This window comes from Boleophthalmus pectinirostris, unplaced genomic scaffold (genome assembly GCF_026225935.1).
Source record: "Boleophthalmus pectinirostris isolate CB_2022bp ecotype Guang Dong unplaced genomic scaffold, ASM2622593v1 HiC_scaffold_5, whole genome shotgun sequence".
Lineage (NCBI taxonomy): Eukaryota > Metazoa > Chordata > Actinopteri > Gobiiformes > Gobiidae > Boleophthalmus > Boleophthalmus pectinirostris.
The window spans coordinates 13,023,972-13,036,996 of record NW_026571404.1 but is presented as its reverse complement, the minus strand read 5'-3'; the positions used below and the strand labels follow the sequence as shown (position 1 = coordinate 13,036,996).

Here is a 13,025-nt window from a genome sequence, read left to right as displayed (position 1 = left end):
TTGTAAAAGAATGCAAATTTCTTACTTGCCCAAAATAAATATACACATAAATAATAAATAATTAGGGATGTTTTTATTGGTGAAAAAAAACTTGGAAAATAAATGCGCTTTTCGATTGTGGGCTTACCTCTCCAGAAACCTGACCTGTAACTTTACCTGGTGACGGACACCCATAATTACCTCAGTGCTTTTATTAATTGGCTGAAATGTTACGCAATGGGGCATGAAGTAGTTTGTAGTCACGTAATTGGATTTACCTAATTTCAAGTGATTAAGTTACTGAGAATTTCCTTGTATGTCCCAATTGTCAAAATGCACAGCTAACTGATCAAGTTTTATTTAGCCAGGCTGGCGCCACCTAGTGCCTCCACTAAGTTTTATATCTATCCAGCAACTAGGTCAGGAATAGAATACACTTGATGGTTTGCAAAAACCCCGAAAGTGCGAGTTCAGGCACCAGTCAATCAGAGAAGAGCCATACATTCTGTGTTGGCAACGATTCCCGAGATTGAGTATTTAAAGCCGGAACAAATACAATGTTTGGTGAATTTTATCAAGGGGAAAGACGTTATTGCCCTTCTTCCTACGGGATTTGGGAAAAGCTTAATATACCACTTAGCTCCGTTAGTGGCACATTACATACGTGACGACCAAATAGCAGCGACTGGTTAAATAAAAAAAGCACCCACCTACCATCGAGCGAACAAATTCTAATGCTGCGAGGTCAGATGGTTTCCATGAAGTAAAACCGGCTGATGAACCAGGCTAGTATTTTTCATGCATACTTTTTCCAATTTTGGCAGCAACACTGTACTTTTACAAAAGTGCACATGTTCAAACTCTTTCCACCAGTGCATATTTGGACCTGTTGTGTTTTCTTGAGCAGTTATTTAACTTTGTACTTTTTTGTTTATCCACCACAGACCAAGTATTTGTGAATGTGTGTGAAGTTAAAACTATAATAGTCTACATCTGTCTTGTACTACTTATTCATCTGAGTTTTACTTGAGGATAATTTGAGAAAAACATGGTGTCCTCAAAGTCTCCTGATGACCCTCCTTTGAGACAGCAGCCTGCACTGTATTGTCCATTGTATTTTAAAAGAGCGTTGAATAGGTCTGACGTCACTCTCTCCCTTTGCACATATTTTCCTTTCACAGACACTCAAGCATAGTTTATCTGTCATTTAGGCCCGCCCACTCACAAACACAGGAAACAGCTATCGAGCAAACTGTCTGTGGAGGATTAATGCAATTATAGACAACAACAGGGGAGCATTGTCCACTGTCATAAGAACTGGAGAAACAGAATCTGCTTCTGTGTGTCAATATAAGACAGAGAAATACTTTATTGATCCCCTTCAGCAAAAGTTCAGATGCCTGGTTGAAAACACAATCATCCATGAGACTGTTTTTCCATATGTACATGTTTTCTCTTCAGTGAGTTCCAACTAAGGCAGTTTTTTCTGGTCAGGTTGTTAAAATAAAGCTCAGATTAAAGTCTAACAAGCCTCAGTTAAATCAGTACCTACAGTTGGCATCACACCCTAGAGAAATGTTGATACTATTGATAATTTGCAGCTGATGTTATCATGTTTTATTAATTCCCTGTCAATTATAATAATCGTTTCTAGCAGTAAAATATGTAATGTGGTCATACTTATTGTTATTTCAGTCCAGTTCTGTGTGCTCATAAAATCACTCAGCTTAGTGGCCTTTGACCCCCAGCGAAGTCCTGACCCTTGACCTCCACTTTGAGGACTTCTGCTTCAGTGACGTCTATGTTACTGTATTACAGGCTGCAGATAATATTCCCTACAACTGTACAACTCGACCTTACGTAACACATAATACTCCCTACAACTGTACAACTCATCCTTATGTAAGAGATAATACTCCTTCCTACTGTGCAACTCAATCACCCTTATGTAACTGATAATACTCCCTACAACTGTACAACAACTCACCCTTATGTAGGTATGTGCCCTTTGACCCCCAGAGAGGTCCTGACCCCTGACGTCTACTTTGAGAACTTCTGCTTCAGTGACATCTATGTTACCGTATTATAGGCTGCAGATAATACTCCCTACAACTGTACAACAACTCACCCTCATGTAACAGATAATACTCCCTACAACTGTACAACAACTCACCCCCATGTAACAGATAATACTCCCTACAACTATACCACTCACTATTATGTAACAGATAATACTCCCTACAACTATACAACTCACTATTATGTAACAGATAATACTCCCTACAACTGTACAACAACTCACCCTCATGTAACAGATAATACTCCCTACAACTGTACAACAACTCACCCTCATGTAACAGATAATATTCCCTACAACTGTACAACAACTCACCCCCATGTAACAGATAATACTCCCTACAACTATACAACTCACTATTATGTAACAGATAATACTCCCTACAACTGTACAACAACTCACCCCCATGTAACAGATAATACTCCCTACAACTATACCACTCACTATTATGTAACAGATAATACTCCCTACAACTATACAACTCACTATTATGTAACAGATAATACTCCCTACAACTGTACAACAACTCACCCTCATGTAACAGATAATACTCCCTACAACTGTACAACAACTCACCCTCATGTAACAGATAATACTCCCTACAACTGTACAACAACTCACTATTATGTAACAGATAATACTCCCTACAACTATACAACTCATTATTATGTAACAGATAATACTCCCTACAACTATACAACTCACTATTATGTAACAGATAATACTCCCTACAACTGTACAACAACTCACCCTCATGTAACACATAATACTCCCTACAACTGTACAACAACTCACCCTTATGTAACAGATAATACTCCCTACAACTGCACAACAACTCGCCCTTATGTAACAGATAATACTCCCTACAACTATACAACTCACTATTATGTAACAGATAATACTCCCTACAACTGTACAACAACTCACCCCTATGTAACAGATAATACTCCCTACAACTGTACAACAACTCACCCCTATGTAACAGATAATACTCCCTACAACTATACAACTCACTATTATGTAACAGATAATACTCCCTACAACTGTACAACAACTCACCCTTATGTAACAGATAATACTCCCTACAACTGCACAACAACTCACCCTTATGTAACAGATAATACTCCCTACAACTATACAACTCACTATTATGTAACAGATAATACTCCCTACAACTGTACAACAACTCACCCCTATGTAACAGATAATACTCCCTACAACTGTACAACAACTCACTCTTATGTAACAGATAATACTCCCTACAACTGTACAACAACTTGACCTTATGTAACAGATAATACTCCCTACAACTGTACAACAACTTGACCTTATGTAACAAATAATAGTCCCTACAACTATACAACTCACTCTTATGTAACAGATAATACTCCCTACAACTCGATGGAGACAAAAATACACATCACACACATCAGATTTTTCCAAGATATTTTTTCATAACCTACAAAAACATCTGTAAATATGAAAGCCAAGTTTAATACCTTACTATGGAAGATTCCAGGAAAGCCACTGCATCTCAAAAACAGAGCCCCTTTAAGACCCATATCAGGACTAACCCAAACATAAACTTAAAATTACAAAGATAATTATATTTATTGGGTGATCTGAGGCTGCATTGATGTGGTACCATCATAAACCAGGACTAAAACTGGGTCTAAAGTAAAGCGACGCCTATTTGTCTATACAGTTCTGTTGTATACTGTTCTTTTCTGCAGGCTGCCTGTCTATGTCCTTGTGACTGTAAAATTACCCATCAGCCCTTGCAGTGTGGCGGTTCATCTTTTCAGACATGTGCAGAGGTCAGAGGTCAGAGCTCAGTGTGCAGTGTACAGGCCTGTGATGAGCAGCAGTTTATCCTCCATCACCTGCTCCGCTCCATCAGGCCGCCCCCAGTGCAAAGGGACCTGCCCCTGTCACAGCTCGCAATGTGGACAGAGGCAGGAGGAGCAAGAGGAGGGCAAAACCAGGACAAAACCAGGACAAAACCAGGACTAAACCATGTTACCATTCGTCCAGTGAGGTTCATTTGGTCTTCCGATCATTTATGTTATTAGTTTATTTTTTCAGACCTAGATTTTGTTTTCATACCTGACAGTTTCGACAGCTCCCTGCGGTCTTCCTGAGAGTGGTCACGTGATGTTGCTGTGATGTGTCTGGTCAGCTGATTTATACAGGTTTTAATAAAAATAATAATAATACATTGGACTTAAATAGTACTTTTTTGGACACTCAAAGACGCTTTACAAACAAATAAGAAGTAACATTGTAGAAATTGGGGGAATCATGTAGGGAATGCCAGTTTGAACAAGTGATTTGAAGTGCTGCAATGAGTCCAAGTTCCTGATGGATTGTGGGAGTGAGTTCCAGAGGGAGAAGGTGGCAGCAGTGAAGGCTCGATCCCCCATGGCCCAGTGCTTTTTCCTGATGAGGGGAGTGAGGAGGATGGTGTCAGCTGATCTAAGGCGGCGGGTGGGACAGTGCAGATGGAGGAAGTCAGTGAGATGGGGAGGGACTTGTAGGTGATGAGGAGCACCTTTTATTGAATGCGGTATTGTGTAGGGCACCAGTGGAGTTGCTAAAGGACAGGACTGATGTGGTTTTGGCGCTGTCTTCCTACTAGAGGAGGCAGGATGACAGCACCGTCTGCAGTCCGACTTCCTCAGGACAGTATCCCAGGTGTGTGAGAGTAAAAAAGCCCCTGTCGTCCCGGTTTATTGTCCCATGGGCACATTTCCGCATTTCAATTGCCTCTTTAGTCCAGTGACAATGTTTGTTTTCCTCTGTCCCAATGATGTTTGCTCCGTCCCAGTCCATAATGTGGTTCTCTCTTTTACAGTATAAGAAATGGCAGATTTGAGTCGTTCCTGTTCTGCTTTGTGTTTTGTTGCTTGTGCCCACGCCTTTGCTGTTTCCTTCTCACGTTCTGTCCTATATTCTGTCATCCTGCCTCCTCTAGTAGGAAGACAGCACCAAAACATCAGCTGACTGGACACATCACAGCAACATCACGTGACCACTCTGAGGAAGACCACTAGTGAGCACTCCAAACTATCAGGAAAACAAACTCTTGGTCTGAAAAAAGAAACTATTAACATGTTACCATTCTTCTTGTATGCCACTACCTTTATTAAATCAAGCTTTCTCAAAGGAAAAGTAAAGTTATAGTGACATAAGCAACCAGATAAAACCCCTTGTCAGATTGATATTTATATAAAGCATTCATTTTAGCTGCGGTAGACGCGAGGCTGCCAATCTGTGCCATCGGCCCCTCTGACCATCACTAAACTCCTCTCACAGACACCACATTCATACACACCACACGTCCCAGTCTGTATTGAGTTCTACACATCAGTCTAGGACGGCTCTCACTGAAAGAGGGCGGGAAAAGGTCGAACATCACAACACCGAAACAAGCGAAGAGATCAAACTTTTGTCCAGCACTGACATCTCTCCTATCCACAAAGTGCTTCCCTCTGCTTCTCAAAACAGATTCAAGATTTTATTGTGACCTAGATAATCTGAAATATTAGCTGATTAATGACTGATCTTGTCATTAGATCTTCCTAGACCATCAGTGCTGCCCAGGTCAAGGTTTACACACAAATCCCAAAGGACTATGTTGTGCTACTGAGGAATGGGAAGGAGCCGTATCGTTTTGAAACAGGATACACAGAGTATTTATGAGAATAGTATGAATAGTTTGTTTATGTTTACAAGTTAACATTTACAAGTCCCTCAATGCAACATGAGATGAAAGCACCAGATGAAACTCCAAACAAAGTTAAATTTGACTCTTATAGATAACGGCTGCTGCCAATCATCATAGCCTGTGTGACTTAATGAAAACGTACTCTAAAATGTACAAAACAACAATTGTGAAATTATACATTCTTCAATATATGTTCCACCCCTACTTTGGAGATAAGACTACATTTCTCAACATGGACTATAACAACATATCATCCCATGACAACACAACAACATAAAATTTCTCTACAGGGACAATAAAGTGTATTTTACCTTATAACATTAAAATTCCAGTGGAGGTAAGGTTATATTTTTCTGGTAGAATTTTTTAATTCATTGTTTTCTCTGTCAGCACAAATTAATTCAATAGCTTTAAAAAGAGATGCCCTTTTTCAACTGTTAAGGTGCTATCGTTGTCATTTGAAAGAAAGGACTTAATGCAGTCGACTAATATGCAAAATTTCTGCAACATAACCCAAACAAATAATGATACGATTCAACATTTGAGGATCAAAAGCAGTTTTTTTGTTAATATGAGAAAGAACACTGACCGTTTGGTGGGGTTCAGAGAAGAGGAGCGCGTTGGCACCGGCAGCGTCCGACTGCGTGACTCCACCTGCTGGTCACTCTTAGAACGCGGGACGGTCCTGGCTTTAAACACAAGAGCACAAACACAAACAAGAGCATTAAAAACACTGATGAAGGGATTTGTCTCATTAAGCTGGTTTGACCGTTAAATCCCTTTAGTTGTATATCATGAATTTATGATTAGAAAATAAGCAAAGACCAAACCAGGTTGAAATGTCCCCCCTGTAAAGCAAGGCCAAACCAGAAGCAAAGCAGGACTAAATCTAAACGAAATACATTCATATATTCAATGAGCTAATGTTTTAATACGTTACACATTATGATATTATTTGTCTTGTTTTCATATTAATTAACTACCGTAGTCACGTGGTGCTCATTGGTGGTGCTCAAGTTAACATCTGGCTTACAGAATACCACCAGATCTAAACCTGACCTATATCAGGTATAAATTAGGGCTGACTAACTAACATTAGATTAAACCATGGGAAATAGTTAGGGAAAGTAGTTCTAGATAACGCTTAACTCAAAGGTGGACACTGTGATATTGAAAAGCTTTAATTGCCTTTAATTTAAATAAATACTTCTGTACCACTGTATGAGAAAATGGTTGAAGGTCACTTTTTTTTTTTTGCAAGATAACAAACAAACAAATAAATAAATCAATAAGGGCACTCTTAAGTTTAAAGAGCAGATATTACAATTCCTTGGGGTATTCATTGCTAAAACATAACATATTTAGATCATTATGCTAGCTTAATGAAAATTTTTAAAATGCTATATTTGCCCAAAACAATGTATTGAAAATATGTAATATGTAGTTTTGTTTAGTTTTTGATGCTCAGTCTTCTCTCTCTGTTTTCCGTGGTGACAGTACTTCAGAGAGCTATCACAAGCTTCCCGTTAATTAAACTACTGCACGTCGCATCAGGTTTGTGAAGTTGTAGTGTATTGTGTTGCATCATGCTTTGTATATTCAGAAAAAAAAAAAAAATGGACAGGATCGTAAAGCTAAACATTACAAAACTCACCTTCCTCCAGATATGAAAATGGAGTGGAGGCATCATCTGAAAGAGACAACACTATTAGCATGACTTATTGTAATTACTTTATATCCTTGCCTTATTTATAACGTCTACTAAATATTTAAGGACGATCACAGCACTTATTGACAGTGTTTGGCCCATTAGTCGGGACAGCAGCTTCTTCAGTACAAATGTGTCAATAGAAGCTTTTCCTGGAAGCATTACTGAGCTAAAACAGGGTCTAAGCATCGATACACATCAAGGCCCACGTCAGAAATGCACTGTAAAAGCGCCACAGCCTCAATAAAATGTACCATCGAGGCAGATATAAAAGCTCTGATCTTAAAACTGAGAGAATCTGTCCGTCTATAAAGTGATCTGTAAATAAAATCTAGGGATGCTGTTTGTCCTGGTCTTCTTCAGAAACAAAAATGGCTACAAAAATGAGAAGGAAACTGTAAATTCACTCTAATAGTGTTGGATATCTCGAAATAAAGTTGATTAATGTAATATTGCTACAGTGTGTTATAAATAAAAAATCAAAACAGGAAAAGAAACTACATTTGTTGTTCTCTTAACGTAACAGAACCATTACTTCTAATACGCTACACTATAGTGACACCCAGTGGCAGAAAGGCGATACTACAGCTTTTAATAATTCTGCCTCTCTGTGTTATGTACCAGAGTATCTTGATTTATTCAATTACAAAACTTTAGCAATCAAAATGCACTTGTAAAGAAACTTTGGTGCACCTGTGTTTAGACCTCTGCTTCTCTGTGCTCTTTGTAACTTTTCTGGTGGAGTATTCTTGCATTTAGCCTTTCAATTGCAAATGTTTTTCAATAAAAACATTTGCATTCTTTTTTTTTTTTTTTTTTGGTTACAAATTACAATGCATTTAAACTTCACTGCATTTAAACAAAAAAAAAACATACATTAAATCAGCATGAAAACAGACAAGTGGCAAACTCTCCACCAGAAATATTACATAGTGCAGCTTTAAATATTTAGAAATCTTAGCGTTTTCATGACTATTTTGTCCGGTTTTAGCACTAAAAGGAAATAGGTAAGTATGAAATAAGTTATTATATGAGTAAGCGTCATAACTGCAAGATCCATGCAACTGAAGTCTGTAAGCTTATCTTATCTATAAAACTTATCTCAAATATTTTAATGGCATGACTTACTACACTTACTACCATATCTACAATATTTTAAGTTTACTTTACAAGCTTTGATTCAAGTCCCAATATATTGTAAATACACTTGTCACCCATATTTAAAAGTCCTATATTACGCAATTTTCTGATCTATGTTATAAAGTTGTTTCCTAATTAAAAACATAGGCGACCTGGAGTTTCGTTTTGTTTCTTTCACACGTTTAACACACAAATCCTGCATATTTAGGCTGAGTTCTTCACTCAAGTTGAAAACGCTCCACCTTGTGATATCATATAGTAACACAGGAAGTGCTCCACTGTGTTTTTAAACTTCATACACCTTCACTAGAATCATTCGATTGGTTTCGACCCTGGAATTTATTATTACCGTTTATATTTTTTTACTCTTTGCTATGATAATACACTTTAATGCACACTAGCACATTGATACATATACAGTGGATAAAATGTGTTGCCTAAGGACACAACAACAACGTCTGTATCAGGAATGAAAGGCCAATCTTCTGTAATCAGTTCAGTCCAAATACACACACTATAATATATTGAAAAGCTGCTCATCATTATCATTTGACCTGTTTCTTCTCCATTTTATGTCCGATGGTCTGCTTCTCTCTTCCTCTCCTCCCTCTTTTCTGTATTTGTGTATCATTCTTTCTCTCCCCTCTTCATTCACAGACCTCTCTCTCTCTCTCTCTCCTTCCCTCTGATCCTATCTTCTAACTCCCTCTCTCCCATCTTCTTTTACAAACTACTGGACTCTCCCCCCTTATCCTCCCTTCCTCTCCGCATATCTACTGAACAAAAGTTTAAAAGGTGAAACTTGAAAACTACTTCTACATGACAGCACAAGGTGGAACAGAGAATTTTGAGCTTTGAAGCTGTAGGCAGACTAACAATAAAGGATTCCTCAAACAAAACACAACTCCGGGTATATTTTTGAGGAGGTAACAGCATTATAACATGGTTTAAAGCACTGTTTCCCAAAGACTGAGTCGTGATTGTCAGGTGGGTCACAAGAGATTTTTTTTGGGTCGCCTTGTCACAATCTGTATGTAGATTTGCAATATACAGTTCTGACACATGAGAGAGCTAGTGAGTAAGCAAATTCTATCTGCCTGCCCTGAATGAGTGTTCCTGCAGCTAAAGTTGAGAAATGCTTGCTTGATTGTCCAAAAAAAAGGTGATAAATTAGCAAAGGTCAGTGGACTTCAGGAAACTTATGGATACCTTTTATTGCTGGTTCAATTACTGAGTGATACTCAGTCGACAATAAAATATCCTCATTAATGTTCAATAATGGTCAAATCCACCTTTATTTTGTGACTTTTAAAATATGGGTCTCCAGAAAAAATGTTTGGGAAAAACTGGCTTAAAGCTCACAAGAATCACTTTTGTGTACTATAGGACTTTTAAATGAAACTAGAGAGAAGTCAGATAATGTTACATACAAGGACTCTATTTTTTTCCTGTTTTACTTGATAAACCTTGATCAAACTTCAAATATTGTACACAGATCTTGCAGCGTCGAAACAGCTCAGAGTTAAACAGCACACTAACAGTTTTTAGTCAAATCCTTTCAAATACTTCCAGTGCTCGTGAGTAAATTTAGTGGATGACGATGACACTGGAGTATTTGAAAGCGCCCGGGCGGCTGCGGTTAGTGAAGCCAGCATCAGCGTTACTTGCTTTGCCGCGGGATACCTTTATGTTGCCGCGGGATACCTTTGCATTTGACCTGAATGTCATAGTTCTCGGGGAAAATGTAGGTGGGGCGGTAAGGGTTTTCCTCAGTGCGCTCTGAGGTCAGCAGTGATGGGAGACAGAGCACACAATGATCAACAACAACACACAAGACACAAGCATGAGGTGGACATACATCAATGTTGGGGAATAATGGTCTGCAAACATTTCATACCAAAGTAGAGAATTCGTTTTTGGGACTATTTGATGACTAAAATTGGAGTTACAAACTACGACTAAACCAGGATTGAGGGGGTTCACACTTGCACAATGACTACATGCATTTGGGACTAAACCTGGTCCTAAAGGTGCACTTAACATTATATGGTCTTCAGGATGCTGACTTGATTCGATCATGCTCTAGTCTTGGTATAGTCCTGGTCTAGTTCAGGTTAAGTTCTGAGTCTAGTCCCACTTCAGTCACAGTTTTTATGTGCAAGTGTAAACATGCCCTAAATCTGGGCTAGACCAGGACTAAACCCGGACTGGAACAGGGCACTTAAACTTAATCTGAACCATGTCTAATAATACAGGTTTACATCAGGACTTAAACCAGAACTTAACTAGAATTATGTCTTGACTAATCCAGGTCCCAACTAAAGTAAGAGTAAAATTGTGACTAAAGTCTGACTAAGGACAAAACCAGGCAAAAACAGGACTATATGAGGGTTGAACCTGGACTAAACCAGGACTACAACATCAATTTGGGACTAAACAAGGACTAAACCTGGTCCTAAGGGTGCACTTAACATTATCTGGTCTTCAGGATACTGATTTAATTTGATCATGCTCTAGTCTTGGTATAATCCTGGTCTAGTTCTAGGTCTAGTTAAATTCTGAGTCTAGTCTCATGCCCTAAAACATGCCCTACACATGCCCTAAATCTGGACTAGACCAAGACTAAACCAGGACTTGAACAGAACACTTAAACATAATCTGAACCAGGTCTAATAAAACAGGTCTACACTAGGACTATATAGCAGGACTTAAACCAGAACTAAACTAGAATTATATCTTGACTAATCCAGGTCCAAACTAAACTAAAAGTAAAATTGGGACTAAACCCTGATTAAGGACCAAACCAGGCAAATTTTAGTCCTGGACTAAACCTGATTTAGTCCAGGTTCAACTACATGAGGGTTGAACCTGGACTAAATCAGGACTACATCAAAACTAGATTAAACTGGACCAGGCACTGAACAGGGTTGAAATTTAGGAAGAACCAGGCAGAATTTTGGATTAAAATGAGAGTCTAAACCAGAACTCATCTCTATTTAAGTGAATTACAAAGAGAAATCAAGGACTAAACCAAAACCGAAAAGTATACCAGGATTAATTTAGGCCTCAAAAATCATTATAGCCGACCAATTACAATTTTACACCACAAGTTTGAGAACCACTATCTTATAAAATAAAAAGTAAATGTTATAACTTACCTGGGATCTTGTGTATTTGCTTGAACATGCTCTTATACCAGTCTTTGGATTTGTCAGTGTTCTGCAGTGAGAAGAAACAAACATATAAGTGACTCAGCATGAACTAAGAATAATCAAACAGAAGTAAAACAGTCTTCATTGTAAAACCGTGGGGCGTTGAGCTGGAGGTGTGTCTTACCCGTACAGGGACAATGGGTCTGTTGACGGGGGTCAGGACGGGGGAGTGCAGGGACAGTCGCAGCCTCTTCCCATCCATCTCCTGGACAGGACTGACTGAAACTCTGCCACTGTCTGGACTCTTGTCTCTCTCTGGGGTCGGCTCTGTCACAGAATACAAAACATTTATTAATATTCTACTTCCCTTTGTGATTATATAATATTTTGCTGTGAAATTAAGAATTTATGTGACATCATACATGAATTTAAGCAAGACTTTGACATAAAAAAACCCACATGTGATAAATTCAGAAATAACATGCATGCCTTTTATCAGATTTTCCTCAATTATGGAAGCCATCTCATGCAATTATCCAACCACCAGTGAAAAAATATTATACTCAAAACTTAGATTAAAAGGACCCAATATTACACTATTTTCTGATCTCTATTATGAAGTTGTTTCCTCATCAAAAACATACTTGGAGTTGTATTAACAAAATGCAGCCCTTACTAAAAAGTATAAAAGTGAGCAAGGTAGTCCCTTTAAACATCAGAGAGGGCAATAGACTCTGCCAATGGTCCCACACAAGAAGAAGAAGAAACTTCGGATTACAACATTAAAGGTCAAACAACATCCGGGCCTAAATGACGATTTGGATTATTCCATGTTCTTCTGAACCTTATAAAACTTTTAAATGTTTTGTTGAGTTGAGTTTTAATCTGTGGTCCGGTGTATCCTATTCCATTTATATATTTTTATATATTTGATAGCTATGCATATGTGATGGACACACCTATCTATCTACAACATCCATATGTGTCTTGCTGCTGTTTTGTGGGTCTTCCCATCACCTATACTTTCCTCCTGGTTGGCCAACCTTTTTTGTTTCTTCTTCCTATACTCATGTGATCTTGTCATGTGATTATTTTGTAATTGTATTTAACAACATCTGTGTGTCCATTTCCACGCTTATGCCCCGATGAAGATATCTTGCTTTTCAAAACGCTTTGGTGTCCCTCCATGCAATAAAGCACTTTTAATATATTCAGTCGGTGTGCCTTGAATTTGTACCTTGC

At 38.4% G+C, this 13,025-nt stretch overlaps 1 protein-coding gene across 1 annotated transcript in view; it reads right to left on the bottom strand.

The window, feature by feature from the left end:
- Positions 1–13,025, bottom strand: part of LOC110162295 (sorbin and SH3 domain-containing protein 1) — a 125,880-nt gene that overhangs the window by 66,464 nt on the left and 46,391 nt on the right. Inside the window, 5 exon segments of the mRNA XM_055162595.1 lie at positions 6,373–6,472; positions 7,438–7,473; positions 10,336–10,410; positions 11,790–11,850; positions 11,968–12,110. Coding sequence (XP_055018570.1) covers positions 6,373–6,472; positions 7,438–7,473; positions 10,336–10,410; positions 11,790–11,850; positions 11,968–12,110 — 415 coding nt within the window.